The sequence below is a fragment of the Branchiostoma floridae genome, chromosome 11 (assembly GCF_000003815.2).
Source record: "Branchiostoma floridae strain S238N-H82 chromosome 11, Bfl_VNyyK, whole genome shotgun sequence".
NCBI classification, from domain to species: domain Eukaryota; kingdom Metazoa; phylum Chordata; class Leptocardii; order Amphioxiformes; family Branchiostomatidae; genus Branchiostoma; species Branchiostoma floridae.
In genome coordinates this window covers 6,291,750-6,307,654 of record NC_049989.1, presented here as the reverse complement: position 1 = coordinate 6,307,654, position 15,905 = coordinate 6,291,750, and the positions used below count along the sequence as shown (strand labels likewise).

The 15,905-nt window shown below is 41.8% G+C and overlaps 2 protein-coding genes and 1 long non-coding RNA gene across 3 annotated transcripts in view; all 3 read right to left on the bottom strand.

Annotated features, from left to right (window-relative positions):
* Window positions 1-1,570: 1,570 nt before the first annotated feature.
* Window positions 1,571-3,419, bottom strand: LOC118426165. The gene has a single exon (XM_035835427.1). The coding sequence runs from the start codon at window positions 3,377-3,379 to the stop codon at window positions 1,571-1,573; it is 1,809 nt and encodes a 602-aa protein (XP_035691320.1). The 5' UTR covers window positions 3,380-3,419.
* A 3,315-nt stretch (window positions 3,420-6,734) lies between these two features.
* On the bottom strand, window positions 6,735-9,605 carry LOC118426164 (ATP-dependent DNA helicase Q-like SIM). The gene is made up of 3 exons (XM_035835426.1): window positions 9,554-9,605; window positions 9,113-9,521; window positions 6,735-8,402 (listed from the first exon to the last, which is right to left on the bottom strand). The coding sequence occupies exons 1-3, from the start codon at window positions 9,603-9,605 to the stop codon at window positions 7,256-7,258; spliced, it is 1,608 nt and encodes a 535-aa protein (XP_035691319.1). The 3' UTR covers window positions 6,735-7,255.
* A 5,235-nt stretch (window positions 9,606-14,840) lies between these two features.
* LOC118425282 overlaps window positions 14,841-15,905 on the bottom strand; it is a 2,976-nt gene continuing 1,911 nt past the window's right edge. Inside the window, exon 2 of the long non-coding RNA XR_004832290.1 lies at window positions 14,841-15,130. This is a non-coding gene — a long non-coding RNA (uncharacterized LOC118425282). The remainder of the gene's footprint in view (window positions 15,131-15,905) is intronic.

Below are 15,905 nucleotides of genomic sequence, written 5' to 3'. Positions count from 1 at the left end.
CATTATGACAGACATTGGGTTGTGGAATGAAGTAGTCAATATGGTCTTCACAAACATTTCAGGACTGTATAGAGGAATGCATATTTGTATACAGATCAAACTGCCTTACAGACCATAATATATTCTGCTGATGCCTCCCTAAGCACTGAGTCACAAACTTATATACAAAATTTATGAGTACACACAATGCGTGTATACAAACCAGACTATCTTGCAGACTATGATTATACATGTACACATGTGTGTATACAAACCAGACTATCTTGCAGACTATGATTATACAGGTATTCAGATAATACTTGCCTAAGCACTGAGTTACAAACTTATATACAAAATGTATGAGTACACACAATGCGTGTATAAAAACCAGACTATCTTGCAGACTATGATTATATTCAGATAATACTTGCCTAAGCACTGAGTTAAAAACTTATTTACAAAATGTATGAGTACACACAATACTTGCCTAAGCACTGAGTTACAAACTTATTTACAAAATGTATGAGTACACACAATGCGTGTATACAAACCAGACTATGTTGCAGATATCATATTCAATTAATGCTTGACTATGACTAAGTACTGAGTTACGGTCGGTATGCAGTATACATAATGTATGAGTGTGCATACTAACCAAGCTATTATACAGACTGTAGTGTATATGATAGAAATGCATGGCAAATAAACATCTGCTTTGAGACTCGCTAATGCTTATGTATATGTGTCCCAGCATGATGATATGACTTTGTCAAGACACCTGTAAGTTATAAGCTGTGTTTGTCGACTCAATCCATGGAATATGTACCCTTAAAGATACATCCCCCACCCCCCCAAAATGAGCAAAAAACATGATGGGATGACCTGTTTGTTTTTATACCTCCCCTACTACTACTAACAGTTCTTGCCAGGGTCTTCTGTGATGCCCATCATAGATCCAGCTCTCATTGGCTGCTCTGCTTCTAGTGTGATGCCTTTGGGGAGCCTGGCATGCTGTATTCTACAAAATGATATGTAAAAATGATAAAGAGGATTATATAAAATGCATGTACCTTAAACTGTATATCAGGGCAGTAGTAGGCAATTGGAAAATATTGTTCATGCAATGCTATCCTTATCTGATACCATGAATTGCAGTACTAGTGAAATGTACTTCTGTCAGTTCACATCAGTATGTCTATAGACAACAAAACTACCAGGTTGGCTCTTGATCCAGTTAAAGAGAAAAAAAAAACAATCAGCAACTTATTTGTTGCAGTGTTTGTCAGCTTAACTGTAAAACTTCTGATTCATTTGTGTTTTTTTACAAGGAGGGTGACAAGATGTAGAGACAGGTTTCAAGTGACAAGAACGCTTAGGAATACACATGCAGAGACTTATCAATCTTCTGTATGCTCATGCATGCACTTCACCACAATATTCATGCTCTTGTTTTTTTTCCATGGCTGGCTACATAATATTCACCTCTTTGAATACAGTTAATTAGTTGTAGCTGATACCTTATACTCTCATACAAGACGCTGTCGCCTTCCCAGCTTTTCCTTCTGTCCGATCATCCATGCAGTCATCTTCTTCATGTCGATGTTGTGATCTTTCCTATGCCTCTGTATGACACTAGATCTGTGTCGAATGTGTCAAGTACATCTTGAAGTATCTTGAGGCTTCGCCCTTCTCTTGCTATTGTCTTGGAGGTCATGTTCGGCCCTAGTCTGGAGAGCCCTTCTTTCACTTTCTTGTTCAAGAACTCCATGTGTAAGTCTTTCGGAATGTTCTTACCAGGCAGCCCATGTGTATTGATTGTTTTATTGTGCAGGATTGACGCAGAAAGTCGGGGAGTCAGCAGTGCTTTGTGTTGTGATATGTATCTAAATGCCAAGTCCTTGTAGTGTGTATGCTTGTTCTGGTAATATTGAATCATGTCAAACTTCCAGTTCCTGAGTATTCTGCTGCCATCTCCTTCATTCACCGAATCCTTCTTAACCATGTCAAATAACCCCTCCCTTAACACAGAGCAGTTGTAGTTATATTTGAAGTCTTCCTTCTTACTACTTTCTGACATCTGTACATCTTCTGTATGTGCTTCAGTTTGGTTGTCAGTACTTGGCATGTTTTCTCCATCTCTCTCCTCGAAGACTTCCTCACCTCCCTGTCCAAGTACTTCTACTCTGCTCCACACACATTGTTCCCGGTGTCTCCTCAAACATACACCATCCCTGGCATAGTTTTTTGGGCATCCAGGGAAACCACAGGGAACTCTGCCTTCTGGCACATCCGCACCTCCCACTGCAGCCTGTCTGGTTTCAATGTCGCTGACAATGGCATGTGTGTTAAAGGTCGGCAGGATATGCTGGTCAATCACCTTTGCAACGACCGTCCTCAAATAGGAGCTTCTTCTCTCTCGTGTGTCTGTTTCAATGCCTCTCGGGGCAAGTGATGGTCTCCCTTTCATGTTTGACATGTCAAGGCTCTCCATCACTGCCAGGATAAGGTAGCCTGAGGAAACAAAGTTCAGAAACTCGCGATTTGGGTTGAAAGAGTCCTTGGTTGACTTTGTAACATTTCTTCGATCAAACCTGTTCCTCAGCTGAAACAATGTGCCCTTTTCTGTGGCTGATCTAGGGTCATAATAAGCATTGTAAACATCTTGCAAAGCTGTCACATGTGCATGCCACTCTGCTGTTACAAGTTCAAGACCCTCAAGCCTGTCTGCTGCAGTTGCCCCATCTGCTCTAGCATCCTGGGATTCCACCCCTCGCATGTTTGATAGGCCATCACCTTCCAGTGGAAGCTTCATCCCGTGTGGCACATACTTTTGATACTCTTCTAATATGGCTATCATGTCCTCATGTTTGGTTTCATTCTTCTCCAGGATCCCTAATGGTACAACATGTGATTTTAGTTTTGCCTGCTCAGAATACATGTGTGGGATGTGTTCTGTGACACAGTCTTTGAAGTACTTATTGAAAAATGGCATGTTCTCTACCACTTTTCTGGAGGCAATAGTTACCATATCCTCTCTCATGGAGGAGCGGTCTTCCTTACTTGGCAAAAACTCTTGGAGGGGGACAGTCAGTATATCGGCAATGGGTTGGTCATCAGGTAGGTCTTGTACATTGACCCGGTCTAAGGACGCATACGCATGTACGAAATGGTGATCAATGTTGCTGTTTTGGGAGGTTTTATGGCGGACCCTTTGGCATATGTCTACATTGTCGAAGGTGAAGCTAATACCTGGGCCACTGCTGTCTCCACTGTTCTTGTGTAAAGGCAAAGCATCACTGCTGTTTCCTGCCTGTCTTCTGCCGCCCACTCTTCCTCCAGCTTCACTCATGTGTACCTCTTCACTTCTGACGCCTTCTCTCCCTCCACCTTCACTCCTCATGTGTACGTCTTCACTTCTGTCGCCCTCCCTCTCTCCACCTTCACTCCTCATGTGTACGTCTTCACTTCTGTCGGCATCCCTCTCTCCACCTTCACTCCTCATGTGTGTGTCTTCACTTCTGTCGCCCTCCCTCTCTCCACCTTCACTCCTCATGTGTACGTCTTCACTTCTGTCGGCATCCCTCTCTCCACCTTCACTCCTCATGTGTGTGTCTTCACTTCTGTCGCCCTCCCTCTCTCCACCTTCACTCCTCATGTGTGTGTCTTCACTTCTGTCGGCATCCCTCTCTCCACCTTCACTCCTCATGTGTGTGTCTTCACTTCTGTCGCCCTCCCTCTCTCCACCTTCACTCCTCATGTGTGTGTCTTCACTTCTGTCGCCCTCCCTCTCTCCACCTTCACTCCTCATGTGTGTGTCTTCACTTCTGTCGGCATCCCTCTCTCCACCTTCACTCCTCATGTGTGTGTCTTCACTTCTGTCGCCCTCCCTCTCTCCACCTTCACTCCTCATGTGTACGTCTTCACTTCTGTCGGCATCCCTCTCTCCACCTTCACTCCTCATGTGTGTGTCTTCACTTCTGTCGCCCTCCCTCTCTCCACCTTCACTCCTCATGTGTGTGTCTTCACTTCTGTCGGCATCCCTCTCTCCACCTTCACTCCTCATGTGTGTGTCTTCACTTCTGTCGCCCTCCCTCTCTCCACCTTCACTCCTCATGTGTGTGTCTTCACTTCTGTCGGCATCCCTCTCTCCACCTTCACTCCTCATGTGTGTGTCTTCACTTCTGTCGCCCTCCCTCTCTCCACCTTCACTCCTCATGTGTGTGTCTTCACTTCTGTCGGCCTCTCTCCCTCCACCTTCACTCCTCATGCGTGTGTCTTCACTTCTGTCAGCCCCTCTCTCTACCTTTTCTTCCTACTAGCACTTCCCTGTCATAGTGTGCTGACAATTTGTCTACAGTCTGCAAGATCTTCTTGTGACTTACAGAAAGACCACATGTGTTCATTCGTTGATACAGCACTTTGGAAGCATGGCATTTGAGAAGTCCCAGTCCTTGAATGGCTTGTAGGGCAGACATTGTTCTGTTCCTGGCATTCAGCAGGCAGGTAGCAGCTGTGACCATCATAGGACGTCGTCGTCCCTCTTGCTTCATCCTCCTCTTTTTACTTGCAAGGAGTGTGATCTTTCTCTTCTTTGTCCGCTTGATTGTGGTCTTAGGACTGAGGTTTGATGATTTTGTAACTCTTGTTTTGACTGTTTCGTTGGCTGGGTTTGCTATGACTGTCAAAACTCTTGAAATGAGTGGTGCACGTTGCTGTATCTCTGCTGCTATGCTGGATGTGTTTATGTTTGGCAGTGATTCACTGTCACAGCTCCGGAGGATGGATGGGTTTGATGTCTGACACAGGTTTTTTGCCTCTTTGTTGATATCAGACAGGATGTTGAGGATGATGTACGGTCTGATTTTTTCATGTCCACATACAGTATTTGCCACAGTTGAAAAATTTGATTTGAGAAGTGGTCTTACGATGTTTGCTACCTGTGGTCCAAGCTTTCTGTCATTTTTGCCCCCTATTGAAACCTGGAAGAAAAAAGGACAGTTAGAAATCCTGCATGATCAATACATATAGAAAACTATCATAACTTATACTCACAACATATAAATTCATCTTAAACTAACCAGGCAGCTATAACTTCATTGGGAATGAAATCATAGGGAGCTTGTTGCCAAACTCAAAGATCAACATGAAACAAAAACAAAAAAAAACAAGTTGCATACACTGCAATTATTAACAATATAATTAAAAAGATTCCTCAGAATCTTAACTCTGTCAACCATCATTTCCTTACAAGATAACAATGCTACATATATAGTATAGTAAAAGTTAGATATGATGATCTTGCACTTGAACTCAAAGAGCAGCGTGCATACTACTACTGTCGTGTAGTCCACCGTGTGTCAGTAAGATGCTGTTAAGACGTACAAATAAGCTTATCACACTACTGTATTCAAGTCGAGTCGCTACAGATCCGAGTTTTTAGTTTTCGAGGGGATATTCCCATTAATTCATACTGGGTATGAAAATGTCGCCACCCTATCCGCAAATCTATAGGTATTTCAATGTTGAACTATCGATAATACAGTAGTTGTCAAAATCGCCTAATATCATTATCTGTGAGTTCAACTGGTAATATCGACGTAGAAACAGAATTTCAAGTTTGAAATAGCAATCTAAACATAGCAATAGGACGATTTCGTTCACATGTTTTATCCTTCGCGCCAAATGAATCTACAAGAACAAAACCTCCGACAGCAAAACACACATTTTCTTGGTACAGAATGAGTCTGACAATTACCAAAAAGTTTAGAAGAACTTGACAGGACCTTTGCAAAAGTTTTGCGATTACTGGAAAACATATTTGACACAGATAACGTTACTCACTTTGATTGTGGCTGTTCCCGCGCCCGTGAGCTGAGCAGATGACTTCTGGGTTGTTTTGCGTGGCGAAGTTTGTGGCGAAAACAACTTTCTGGGCTTTTTGGCCGTCGGGCTCGCAGAAACTTGAGAGGCGTTGTGTCCTCTCTTGACGCGTGGACACAGGAATCCTCCTTTTCCAGCTTCCTTGAATTTTTTTGTTGTCTCCTTGGACTTTTTCTGGGCGGCACCGAAAGACCTAACTGGCGAAAAACAGTCGCCGCAGATATGAACGGCACGTTGTTGTGACACCCTGGAGATTTCCAAGCCTGTCAGGCTTTCTATGGCCAGTTTTGGGGTAAAACCTGATGATTCCAGCACCGAATCTGTACCAAAGACGTCCCTCTTGTTTCGCCCCATCGCCCCTTCAAACTTTCTGCCACAGTTAACGCATTTATCAGGAGGGATTCCATCTAGAACGATTTCCTCACATTCCTTTCTCGGTGTCACTCCCGCCATTTTGACAGAAAACCGTGTGAAGATAGGAAAACAACATCATTTTAATAAATTGCGCATTCATACTTGGCTCCTCCCACCGACAGATCAAAGGGATCCTAAAGATATGACGCCTGCCGATGCAAATTAGCGCCACCCGACACCTTTCGTGGGGTTGTGGCACGGGGATAGCCTGAGCACCATCCTCTGTAGTGACCGCTGGCTCGTGACTTTCACAATTGTTAAGGGAAATATTTCTAAGCTTTTACCATTTCTGTTCACGACTTGATGATTGTAAAGGAGAACAGACTTGAATTGTATATTTTCTTTTTTGGCAAGAATGTGAGAAAGAACTGAAGAAGGGTTTCTTACGGTTTTAGAAATACAGCACAGCACAAGGTATTAAAACTAAGAGAGCTCAGCCAGAATGTACAACAAAACAATGGTTTGTTTTCATCAGTTTAATGTACATGATTAAGTTTGGTCAAATCAGGTACTCCAATGTATTTTGTCCACAGACTTGTACTCAACTAAGGTATTACATATATTACTAGTATATGAAAACATTGCCAAGTCATTTCCAGGTCATTCGCCACTTACGTTATATTCTATAAAAAAGAAGACGTAATCAGTGACTTGGCACTATGCTACATATGTAAGGAATAACCACCATTCAGTGACTATTCAGATACAGCAATCATTGCTCTTGAAGATATGACTTATAAATAATACAGTGATGATGTATAGAAACAGTACCGGTAGTGACTTACAGGTAGCAGTATAATATAGGGAATAACCAGTATATATTTACATACAAGTGTCACTGCTCTTGAAGTCTTGTAAAAAATAAAGTATTGATATATAGAAGCATTTTTCTCTGTTTAGGATGATTAAGTGTGTATGAAAGTATGAAAACTAGTTTACATATTATATACATTCATAGACAACCATACAATGCTATACATTCCTATACATTGTCTTGAAAGGTTTCATCTAAAATATTGAAAACCATATCCACTACTTCTTCATCCCACAAGCCAATATCAGTCATGATGTCATCTTTGGTCAGTAATGTCGCACAACATTCAACAATGCAATCAATCGTGGCTAGGGAAAATCCAGTGACTACATTAAAACTGTACATTGTAGGTCCCATCTCCTCCATGTAGTCCCTTCTAAAGTCCTTTAATGATTCTCTTAACAGATTAAGCTGGTCTGAAGTTGGCTGGCGAATGGCTGCTATTCTTAAAAGCTCTTCATCTGAGACTTCTGAAGATGCCAGGTTTGTATGCCAGGGTAGAGTTGAACTATCTCCACAGGAATCACAACAGGTGTGCTCTACAGACAGCTCCTCTCTAATGGTACTCTTCAGTGCGAAATAGTCTAACAAATATTTCCTTCGACAAGAATCGTTACCTAGCTTGCAGTATGAGGCCATGCTGGGTGAGCATGAACCTTTCGCTAGAGTTCTGCTGTGATGCAGAATGAGTGAATGAGCAGGTTGACCATCCCTGCCCGCTCTTCCACTCTCCTGGTAAAACCCCTCAACATTTCGGGGAGCCCCCCAGTGTACAACAGCATATACATCAGGTACATTGATTCCCATTCCAAATGCAATTGTGGCAATTGTTATCCGAACAATGCTATCTGTCTTCGTGAACTGTTCTAACACAAAATTCTTATTCGTGTTAGCTGTGCTTCTGTGGAACATGGCTACATACCTATTCTTATATGACTTCGTTTGGTCCTGTTCAAGGTTGTAGCCATCATCTCCCAACGAGTTCATAAATACTTTATACATTTGGGAGCATGCCTTGATGTTTCTACAGTATATGATGACCTTGCTGCACGACTGTCCTTTATCTTTCAGTTCAGATAGAAGCCAGTGGAACTCCTTTTTCATGTCGTAGGTTGCAGCTATTGCATGGTACATGATGTTTGGCCTGTTCGATGGTTTGGAAACAGTGTAGGTGTCAGGCTCCATACACAGGGACGAAAGGATGTCCTTCCTGATGTCTTCTGTGGCTGTGGCTGTTAGCGCGAGGACAGGAACATCAGCAACCAATGACCTTAGCTCAGCCAGTCGCTTGTAGTCCTTTCTGAACTCTTTACCCCTGCCAAAGAAAATAGAATTTGGGATAAATCATTAAGATACACAAGTTTTCAAAAATTCTTGACATCAACTGTATATCTTTTTATTCGATATTGGTGCCAGATGTTAATGATATACAAAAATCCTACTGTCATTGGCTTAACCTTAATTGACTTCACGCAATATACTAGTATTAGTAGTAACGTTATATTTATATATATATATATTTGCGCATGATTTAATCGAGCTTCTTAGCAACTAGCTCCGGAAAGCAGAGTTTGCGTTACACAGACTATATACACATATATAACATCAGAATCTAGCGTTATTTATAGTATCAAGCAACATCATCACAACAACTAGGGACTACATAATTTTGTAGTTTTTGTAACGTTAACGTTACTTGTACGAAGTTGTAGTTTAACAGAAACAGGAAAATGCAAAGAGCGTCTAATTCATCTTAACTTCGTGTGCACGTCGCCTTGTCCATAATATACAAAGCACATATCTAACCGTGACAAAATTATGAGGAAGCTAGCCTTTTGTTGTTAACACAAATGACAAAATCTCGCGATATGCCCCCCTCCCATTTTTAACTCCTGCATAGGGTAACATCATCTATAAATAGTAATACGCGCGACAACGATCTTCCACGTGAACCTGAATCTCCCCGTTAGATTCATGCATTTTCCATCGATATCACACAAAAAAAAAACATGCATTTTGACTTACCAAGTCGTTACACAATGCGCCTCATCTACCGTCATGGCGACAAGCTTCTCGCGGTAAGTGGAGCTGGTTAGCATGCCCCGCCATGTTTTAGAGTTCAGCAGTGCTTCTGGAGACGCGAAGACCAGGCTGTATTTCCCCTCCACAACGCCTCGCTTGATCTCTGGGTCTTTCTGCGTCTCGCCTATGTATGCCGCTGAAATCCCTCTTCTCTGTAGACGCTCCACTTGGTCTTGCATCAGGGACAACAATGGCGACACCACCAACATGATGCATTGTTTACCGCGCATCCTCTCCATAACAAGGGGAACTAGGGTGTAGATCTCGGTCTTCCCGTAGCCAGTCGGAAGGCACGCAAACACGTCGTTCCTCTGTTCGACCAAATATGTTTTATCGTCTCTTCCTGAAGCGGCTTCAGGGGCCAGGGACCCCTAAAGTCCTCACACACTGTCTGCAGGATGCGCTGAAACTCCGGCGTGGGGTTAGCAGTCGCCATTTTTGTGAGAACTGCGGGTGTTTATTGTCCTCGTCTACATCAAAGAGATCGCCAAAGATATGACGCGTGCTGATGTCAATCACCTGCATAGCAACGCCACCCGATCCCTAGCAACCAAAAGCCGGCTGTGCGGCGCGGGGATGACTATTGCATGTAATTATCCATATATGGAAAACCGGCGGGTAAGCGCCTTCCCGCGTGTTAGACCCACTCCCCACCAAGCTGATCGGCGCGGCAGTATGACGGGCCTGAGAAGCGCGGTTAAACCAGGCTAGTAGTACCTGACCAATCAGAAAGCAACATGCACAAAGGCGCAGTCGTGTGCCGGTGTGGATTTAAACAGGAAACATTGGCAGCGCTCCCCAAGCAGATGTACTACGTTTTTGACGACGCCTCAGGGGAGTCGCCAAGTGGTATATATTGCGTTCAGTCTGCAAAAATTCTAGGAATTGCACAGGCATTTCCACAGGAATGCAGTATGCTGGGTATGCAAGACCTCCCCCCCCCCCCCAAATATGTTCCAGATGTATCTCTGGTATGCAATGGTGGAATGTAGGTCACACTTGCTCCCTGGAGGAATTTGTCCTTTGAAACTAGACAGGGAACTCTGCACAGTGGATCACGTTGTCTTGGTTGTTATGTTATGTTATGAAGGATACATTTTCTTTTCTAGAGCTTGTTCAAGCCATACGCCACAGGCAGACAGGAAATACTTCTGTAGTGCTCAGCTGTAGGTTTAGGTCACTGGCAGACCATTGTGCTGTACCGGGGATGTTACAGGTGGGCTAGTACATTGTGCCAGGGATAGTGCGACAGGGAAGTTCCAGTCTATTTCTGATTTGAGCTGTATTGTTGTACCCTCAATCGTCGTCATGGCAATAATACATTTTTATTGCCAGTCTTGTTATGTTTGCCTGCACAGAAGGGAAACATATTGTTTTTGCTACGTTTCTTCTTCCTCTTCTTCTCCAAACAAACAAGATCCTGAACCAGATGAATGTCACCATGTTCACTGAAGGCGTGTCAGACACCCTGCAGTGTTCGATTACTACTGTCAGCGTGGAGAGAGAAACGAAGCTATAAGGATTGGTAATACGTAACCGTTAATGCAGAATGAATGCTTTTGAGTAAGAATGAACAGAGCAGTAGCTTGTTAGGCTAGACCCTGTGGGGGTTAACAGTTTGTATTTGCTTGCAAATGTTACCTTTCTACTTATAACGTTATATAGTTTTCTTAGACCATAAATGTATATTTTGGGCCCCTGAGCCCTGGTATTACAACTGAAATTTGGTACCGTAAAGGTGCATTCAACATAGATCCACAGGACTTTATCAACACGTTTTGCATACACAACTTTTTTGAATGGTCTATTTTCGCTTTGGGAGTGACAAGGATTGAAATTTGCTGTGCTTGCTGTCAAGGAAATGTCGTCATTTCTAGTTTTATTCATTCATCTTTTGATTATAATCATGATTTTTCATGGCGCCAACATATACAAGATGCATTTTGTATTCCTGAACTGGACTGACAATGTAGTCTCGGCTTTATTTGCCCAGAATTAAGGTTCACATTTCGTGGCATGATTACAAAGTATGAAGTCGTTTATCAATGTCCACCAAATTTCAAATCATTGTAGTCATTACTTTACATTCGACGTCCTTTTGAAAATCAGTAGGTAAGAGGCCAGGAGAAAAAGGGAGAACTATGATCAGAGTTGTGTGGGTCGTATTCCTCATGCCATGGAATCTACGAAGACATTGTCAAAATGTTCGATGAGGATTTCCTTCGTGTTTTCAGCCAGAAAAAAAGATAATCTTTAGGCCAAGCGAGTTGACCAGTATACCTCAGGTCTCGGTTCAATTGTCAGTCTTTTTTTCATTCTCTCTCACCTAACATTACTGGGTGTCGTATGGCACGCCAAATGGGGTCAAAAGTCGCGCGCAAGAAAAAACCGCGCGAGAGAGATAAAATCGTGCGCGCGGAGGATAAAATCGTGCGCGAGAGAGATAAAACCGTGGAGAGAGAGGAAATATCGTGCGAGAGAGAAAATAAAACCAGAGAGAGAGGAAATATCGTGCGAGAAAGAAAATAAAGTGCGAGAGAGGAAATAAAGTTGACAGGGAGGAAATAAACTGCGAGAGAGGAAATAAAACTATAAAGATAGGAAATAAAGGGGGAGAGATAGGAAATAACGTGCGAGAGAGGAAATAAAACTATAGAGATAGGAAACACCGTGCGGGAGAGGAAATAAAGGTGGAGGGATAGGAAATACCGTGCGAGAGAGAAAATAAAGGTGGAGAGATAGGAAATACCGTGCGGAAGAGAAATTGAACCATAGAGATAAAAAATATCGTGCGGGAGAGGAAATAAAGATGGAGAGATAGGAAATACCGTGCGACAGAGAAAATAAAGGTGGAGAGATGGGAAATACCGTGCGGGGGGGGGGGGGATAATTAAAACCATATATAGATAGGAAATACCGTGCGTGAGGGGAAATAAAGGTGGAGACATAGGAAATATCGTGCGGGAGAGAAAATAAAACCATAGAGATAGGAAATACCGTGCGGGATAGAAAATAAAACCATAGGGATAGGAAATACCGTGCGGGATAGAAAATAAAACCATAGGGATAGGAAATACCGTGCGGGATAGAAAATAAAGGTGGAAAGATAGGAAATACCGTGCGGGAGAGGAAACACAGGTGGAGAGATAGGCAATACCGTGCGGGAGGGGAAATAAAACCATAGAGATAGGAAATACCCTGCGTAGGGGAAATAAATCCACAGAGATAGGAAATACCGTGCGGGAGAGGAAATAAAGGTGGAGAGATAGGAAATATCGTGCGGGAGGGGAAATAAAGGTGGAGAGATAGGAAATATCGTGCGGGAGGGGAAATAAAAGTGGAGAGAGAGGAAATACCGTGCGGGAAGGGAAATAAAGGTGAAGAGATAGGAAATACCGTGCGTGAGGGGAAATAAAGGTGGAGAGATAGGAAATACCGTGCGGGAGAGGAAATAAAACCATAGAGATAGAAAATATCGTGCGGGAGAGGAAATAAAGGTGGAGGGATAGGAAATACCGTGTGAGAGACAAAATAAAGGTGGAGAGATAGGAAATACCGTGCGGGAGGGGAAATAAAACCATAGAGATAGGAAATACCATGCGGGAGATTAAATAAAAGTCGAGAGAGAGGAAACACCGTGCGGCAGAGGAATAAAGGTGGAGAGATAGGAAATACCGTGCGGGAGAGGAAATAAAACCATAGATAGAGATAGGAAATACTGTGCGAGGGAGAAAATAAAAGTCGAGAGATAGGAAATACCGCGCGGGAGAGAAAATAAAGGTGGAGACAGAGAGGAAATACCGTGCGGGAGAGGAAATAAAGCTGGAGAGATAGGAAATACCGCGCGGGAGAGAAAATAAAGGTGGAGACAGAGAGGAAATACCGTGCGGGAGGGGAAATAAAGCTGGAGAGATAGGAAATATCGTGCAGGAGAGGAAATAAAGCTGGAGAGATAGGAAATACCGTGCGGGAGAGAAAATATAGGTGGAGGGATAGGAAATACCGTGCGGGAGAGAAAATATAGGTGGAGAGATAGGAAATATCGTGCGGGAGAGGAAATAAAGGTGGAGGGATAGGAAATATCGTGCGGGAGAGAAAATATAGGTGGAGGGATAGGAAATACCGTGCGGGAGAGAAAATATAGGTGGAGAGATAGGAAATATCGTGCGGGAGAGGAAATAAAGGTTGAGGGATAGGAAATATCGTGCGGGAGAGGAAAAAAACCCATAGAGATAGGAAATGTCGTGCGGAAGGGGAAATAAAACCATAGAGATAGGAAATGTCGTGCGAGAGAGGAAATAAAGGTGGAGAGAAATTAAATATTGTGCAAGAGAGAAAACAAAGGTGGAGATATAGGGAATATTGTGCGAGAGAGGAAATATCCTTCGAGAGAGTAAATAAATGCGGAGAGAAGAAATAAACAGCCTACCTAGTATAGAATAGTCGGGAATATGATGAAAAACGGAAACATTTTATGGAAATGTCATGACATTGATTGATTATTGATAAAATCTATTAAAAGAAACTGATGATTATAACATTACCTGGATCCGCTAAAAACAAACTAAGGTCATATAGACTGTTGAAGTCAAGAACAGGATATAGATATTGACAATATACAGTAGAGGACTGCCCAAAGAAATTAACAAGACAGGGGATTGGCTGCCACAAATCATTAATTGAAAATGGAAGATACTGTAATCAAGATAAGATAGAAGATGAACTCAATTTTATAGAATGTGGCTTATACAATAGATTGTTATATTTTGTAGACTAGTACTACTGATGCTATATATGTTTCCCATGAATTCATACACCTAAGAAATTTTGAGGAATTGATATATCTAATAACTTGATATAACTTTTGATTATAAGACATATCTGTTTATACATCTTCACCATCACAGGGGCAGTCAAATTTGTTCTTGTGCTAACTTGCCAGACACTTCACTATAATAATACTCCTCTGTTATCAGACAATCGTCCAAATGAAATTTTAACCAATGTATATATGTATATAGTACTTAGTCCTAGTAATGTGTAATATTTGACTCTTGTTATTGTGTGTTTCAAATGTAAATTGAATGCAATTCAGTGGTCCCACTGCGAATTTTCAATTAAGTCATCATCATCATCATCATCATGTATCTGTTAAATACCATTTTGTCTTGACCTGCACATTACCCAGTATATGTACTGTAAAGGGAATAAAGATCTTCTTTCCATTAAATTTCTGCTGGTGTTGATTCAAACAAGATGGGCAGAGTTGTCAAAATATGGTACAGAAACAATGAATGACCTGATTTTTTAGGATTCTTTTCATATTGATAAAGTGTTTACATTTCAAAAAAATATCCGGAAACACTGACACACAGACATACCAAAAAGGGTACTACTGGTAGTGTCATAGTCACAATTTTTCTTGAGGAGGGATGGGTATTACAGAAACTATTCTGCTTTTGATCATATTGCAGACTCTTTTCAAAAGATGATACTGACAGTGTCACATTCTTTGGGAAGTTTACATGGGTAATCTTAGCCCCAAAAGTCTTCTTTCATAAAGAAGAATTGGGATAAAGTGGAAAATGATTGCTGCCATATACATTCTCATAATCTTACCATCTACAGATGTATGCAGTAAAAGCAAAGATGCAACAATAAGTCACATACACTTTTAATCTTCTTGACAGCTATAATAGATACTTGAAACGTTACACATGCCTCACAATCTTATTACATATCATTTCTGTATGTACAAAAAATGATGCCGGCTGAAATGATATACATTTTGAATTTTTATCTTGCCAATAAAATCTCTAAAAAAAAAAAATTTACAACTGTTTTTAAAATTTGCAAAGCTGGTTACAATCCATGTCCTGTTGGCTGGGACCAGGTCTGGTTTCTCCCCGTTTACTCTCTCATGGACCAAGTTCTGCTTCTCTTCCATTGAAGGTGCTCCATCTGGAGAATGGAAACAGGAGAGTGAGATTTGACATTTCAAGCATTGTCGGAAATCATAGTCCAAACCATACCAGGTTTGAAAAATTACAAGATAGAAAAATCAGAACATGATCAGTCACTTCATCCACCTTTACAGGCCAATTCATAGCTCTCGAGATGACCTTATCTTTATTATTCTATCTGTCAAAATTATGGAGAAGCCATATACAAGTATTTCGTCCCATAGCTAGCTACCCCATTCCATCAGATGATGAAATGACTAAGGCTAGCAGACATCCAGACAGAGTTTCAATGAGACTCTTACTGATTTAGTGCAGATACTCAGATTTTAATCACAGATGGACAGACAAAATGGCAAAAATTATAGAATACAGGATGTAACAGTTAACGTCATTAGATTGGAAACTAGGTTCAACAATAAAACACTGCATCTGTATGAGTCTTGTGGGATCAAGGTCATTTTAACAAGGTCACGATAACAAAGAAATGGGAAGTTCTTTCAGGCAGGGTTTTAATAGAGTTTCTAGGCTTCTTTGGTGCCTCTCATCTGTTTCTAGCTTGAAAGCTTCAATATTCAGTACCATTTTGAAAATGTGTTCAGCACCATGGACAGGCATGCATGCCTCCTTGGCGTGTGTGTATCCTTGGTTACATTGCATAATACGTAACGGAATACATTTTTGTGTGCTTAATACAGTAGAAGCCAGTTAATTGCACAACGGATTAACGCACACTTCTGTTAACTGCACGGAATCCCAAAATCCCAAACCGGTGT

Bases quoted from the DNA above. Each gene is read 5' to 3' on its own strand.
- LOC118426165 (XM_035835427.1), bottom strand. From the start codon at position 3,379: ATGAGGAGTGAAGGTGGAGGGAGAGAAGGCGTCAGAAGTGAAGAGGTA.
- LOC118426164 (XM_035835426.1), bottom strand. From the start codon at position 9,605: ATGGCGACTGCTAACCCCACGCCGGAGTTTCAGCGCATCCTGCAGACA. The intron at 9,522-9,553 runs GTGAGGACTTTA...TGGCCCCTGAAG, and splicing joins GCGCATCCTGCAGACAGTGT to CCGCTTCAGGAAGAGACGAT. The intron at 8,403-9,112 runs GTAAGTCAAAAT...TTTCTTTGGCAG, and splicing joins GCGCATTGTGTAACGACTTG to GGGTAAAGAGTTCAGAAAGG.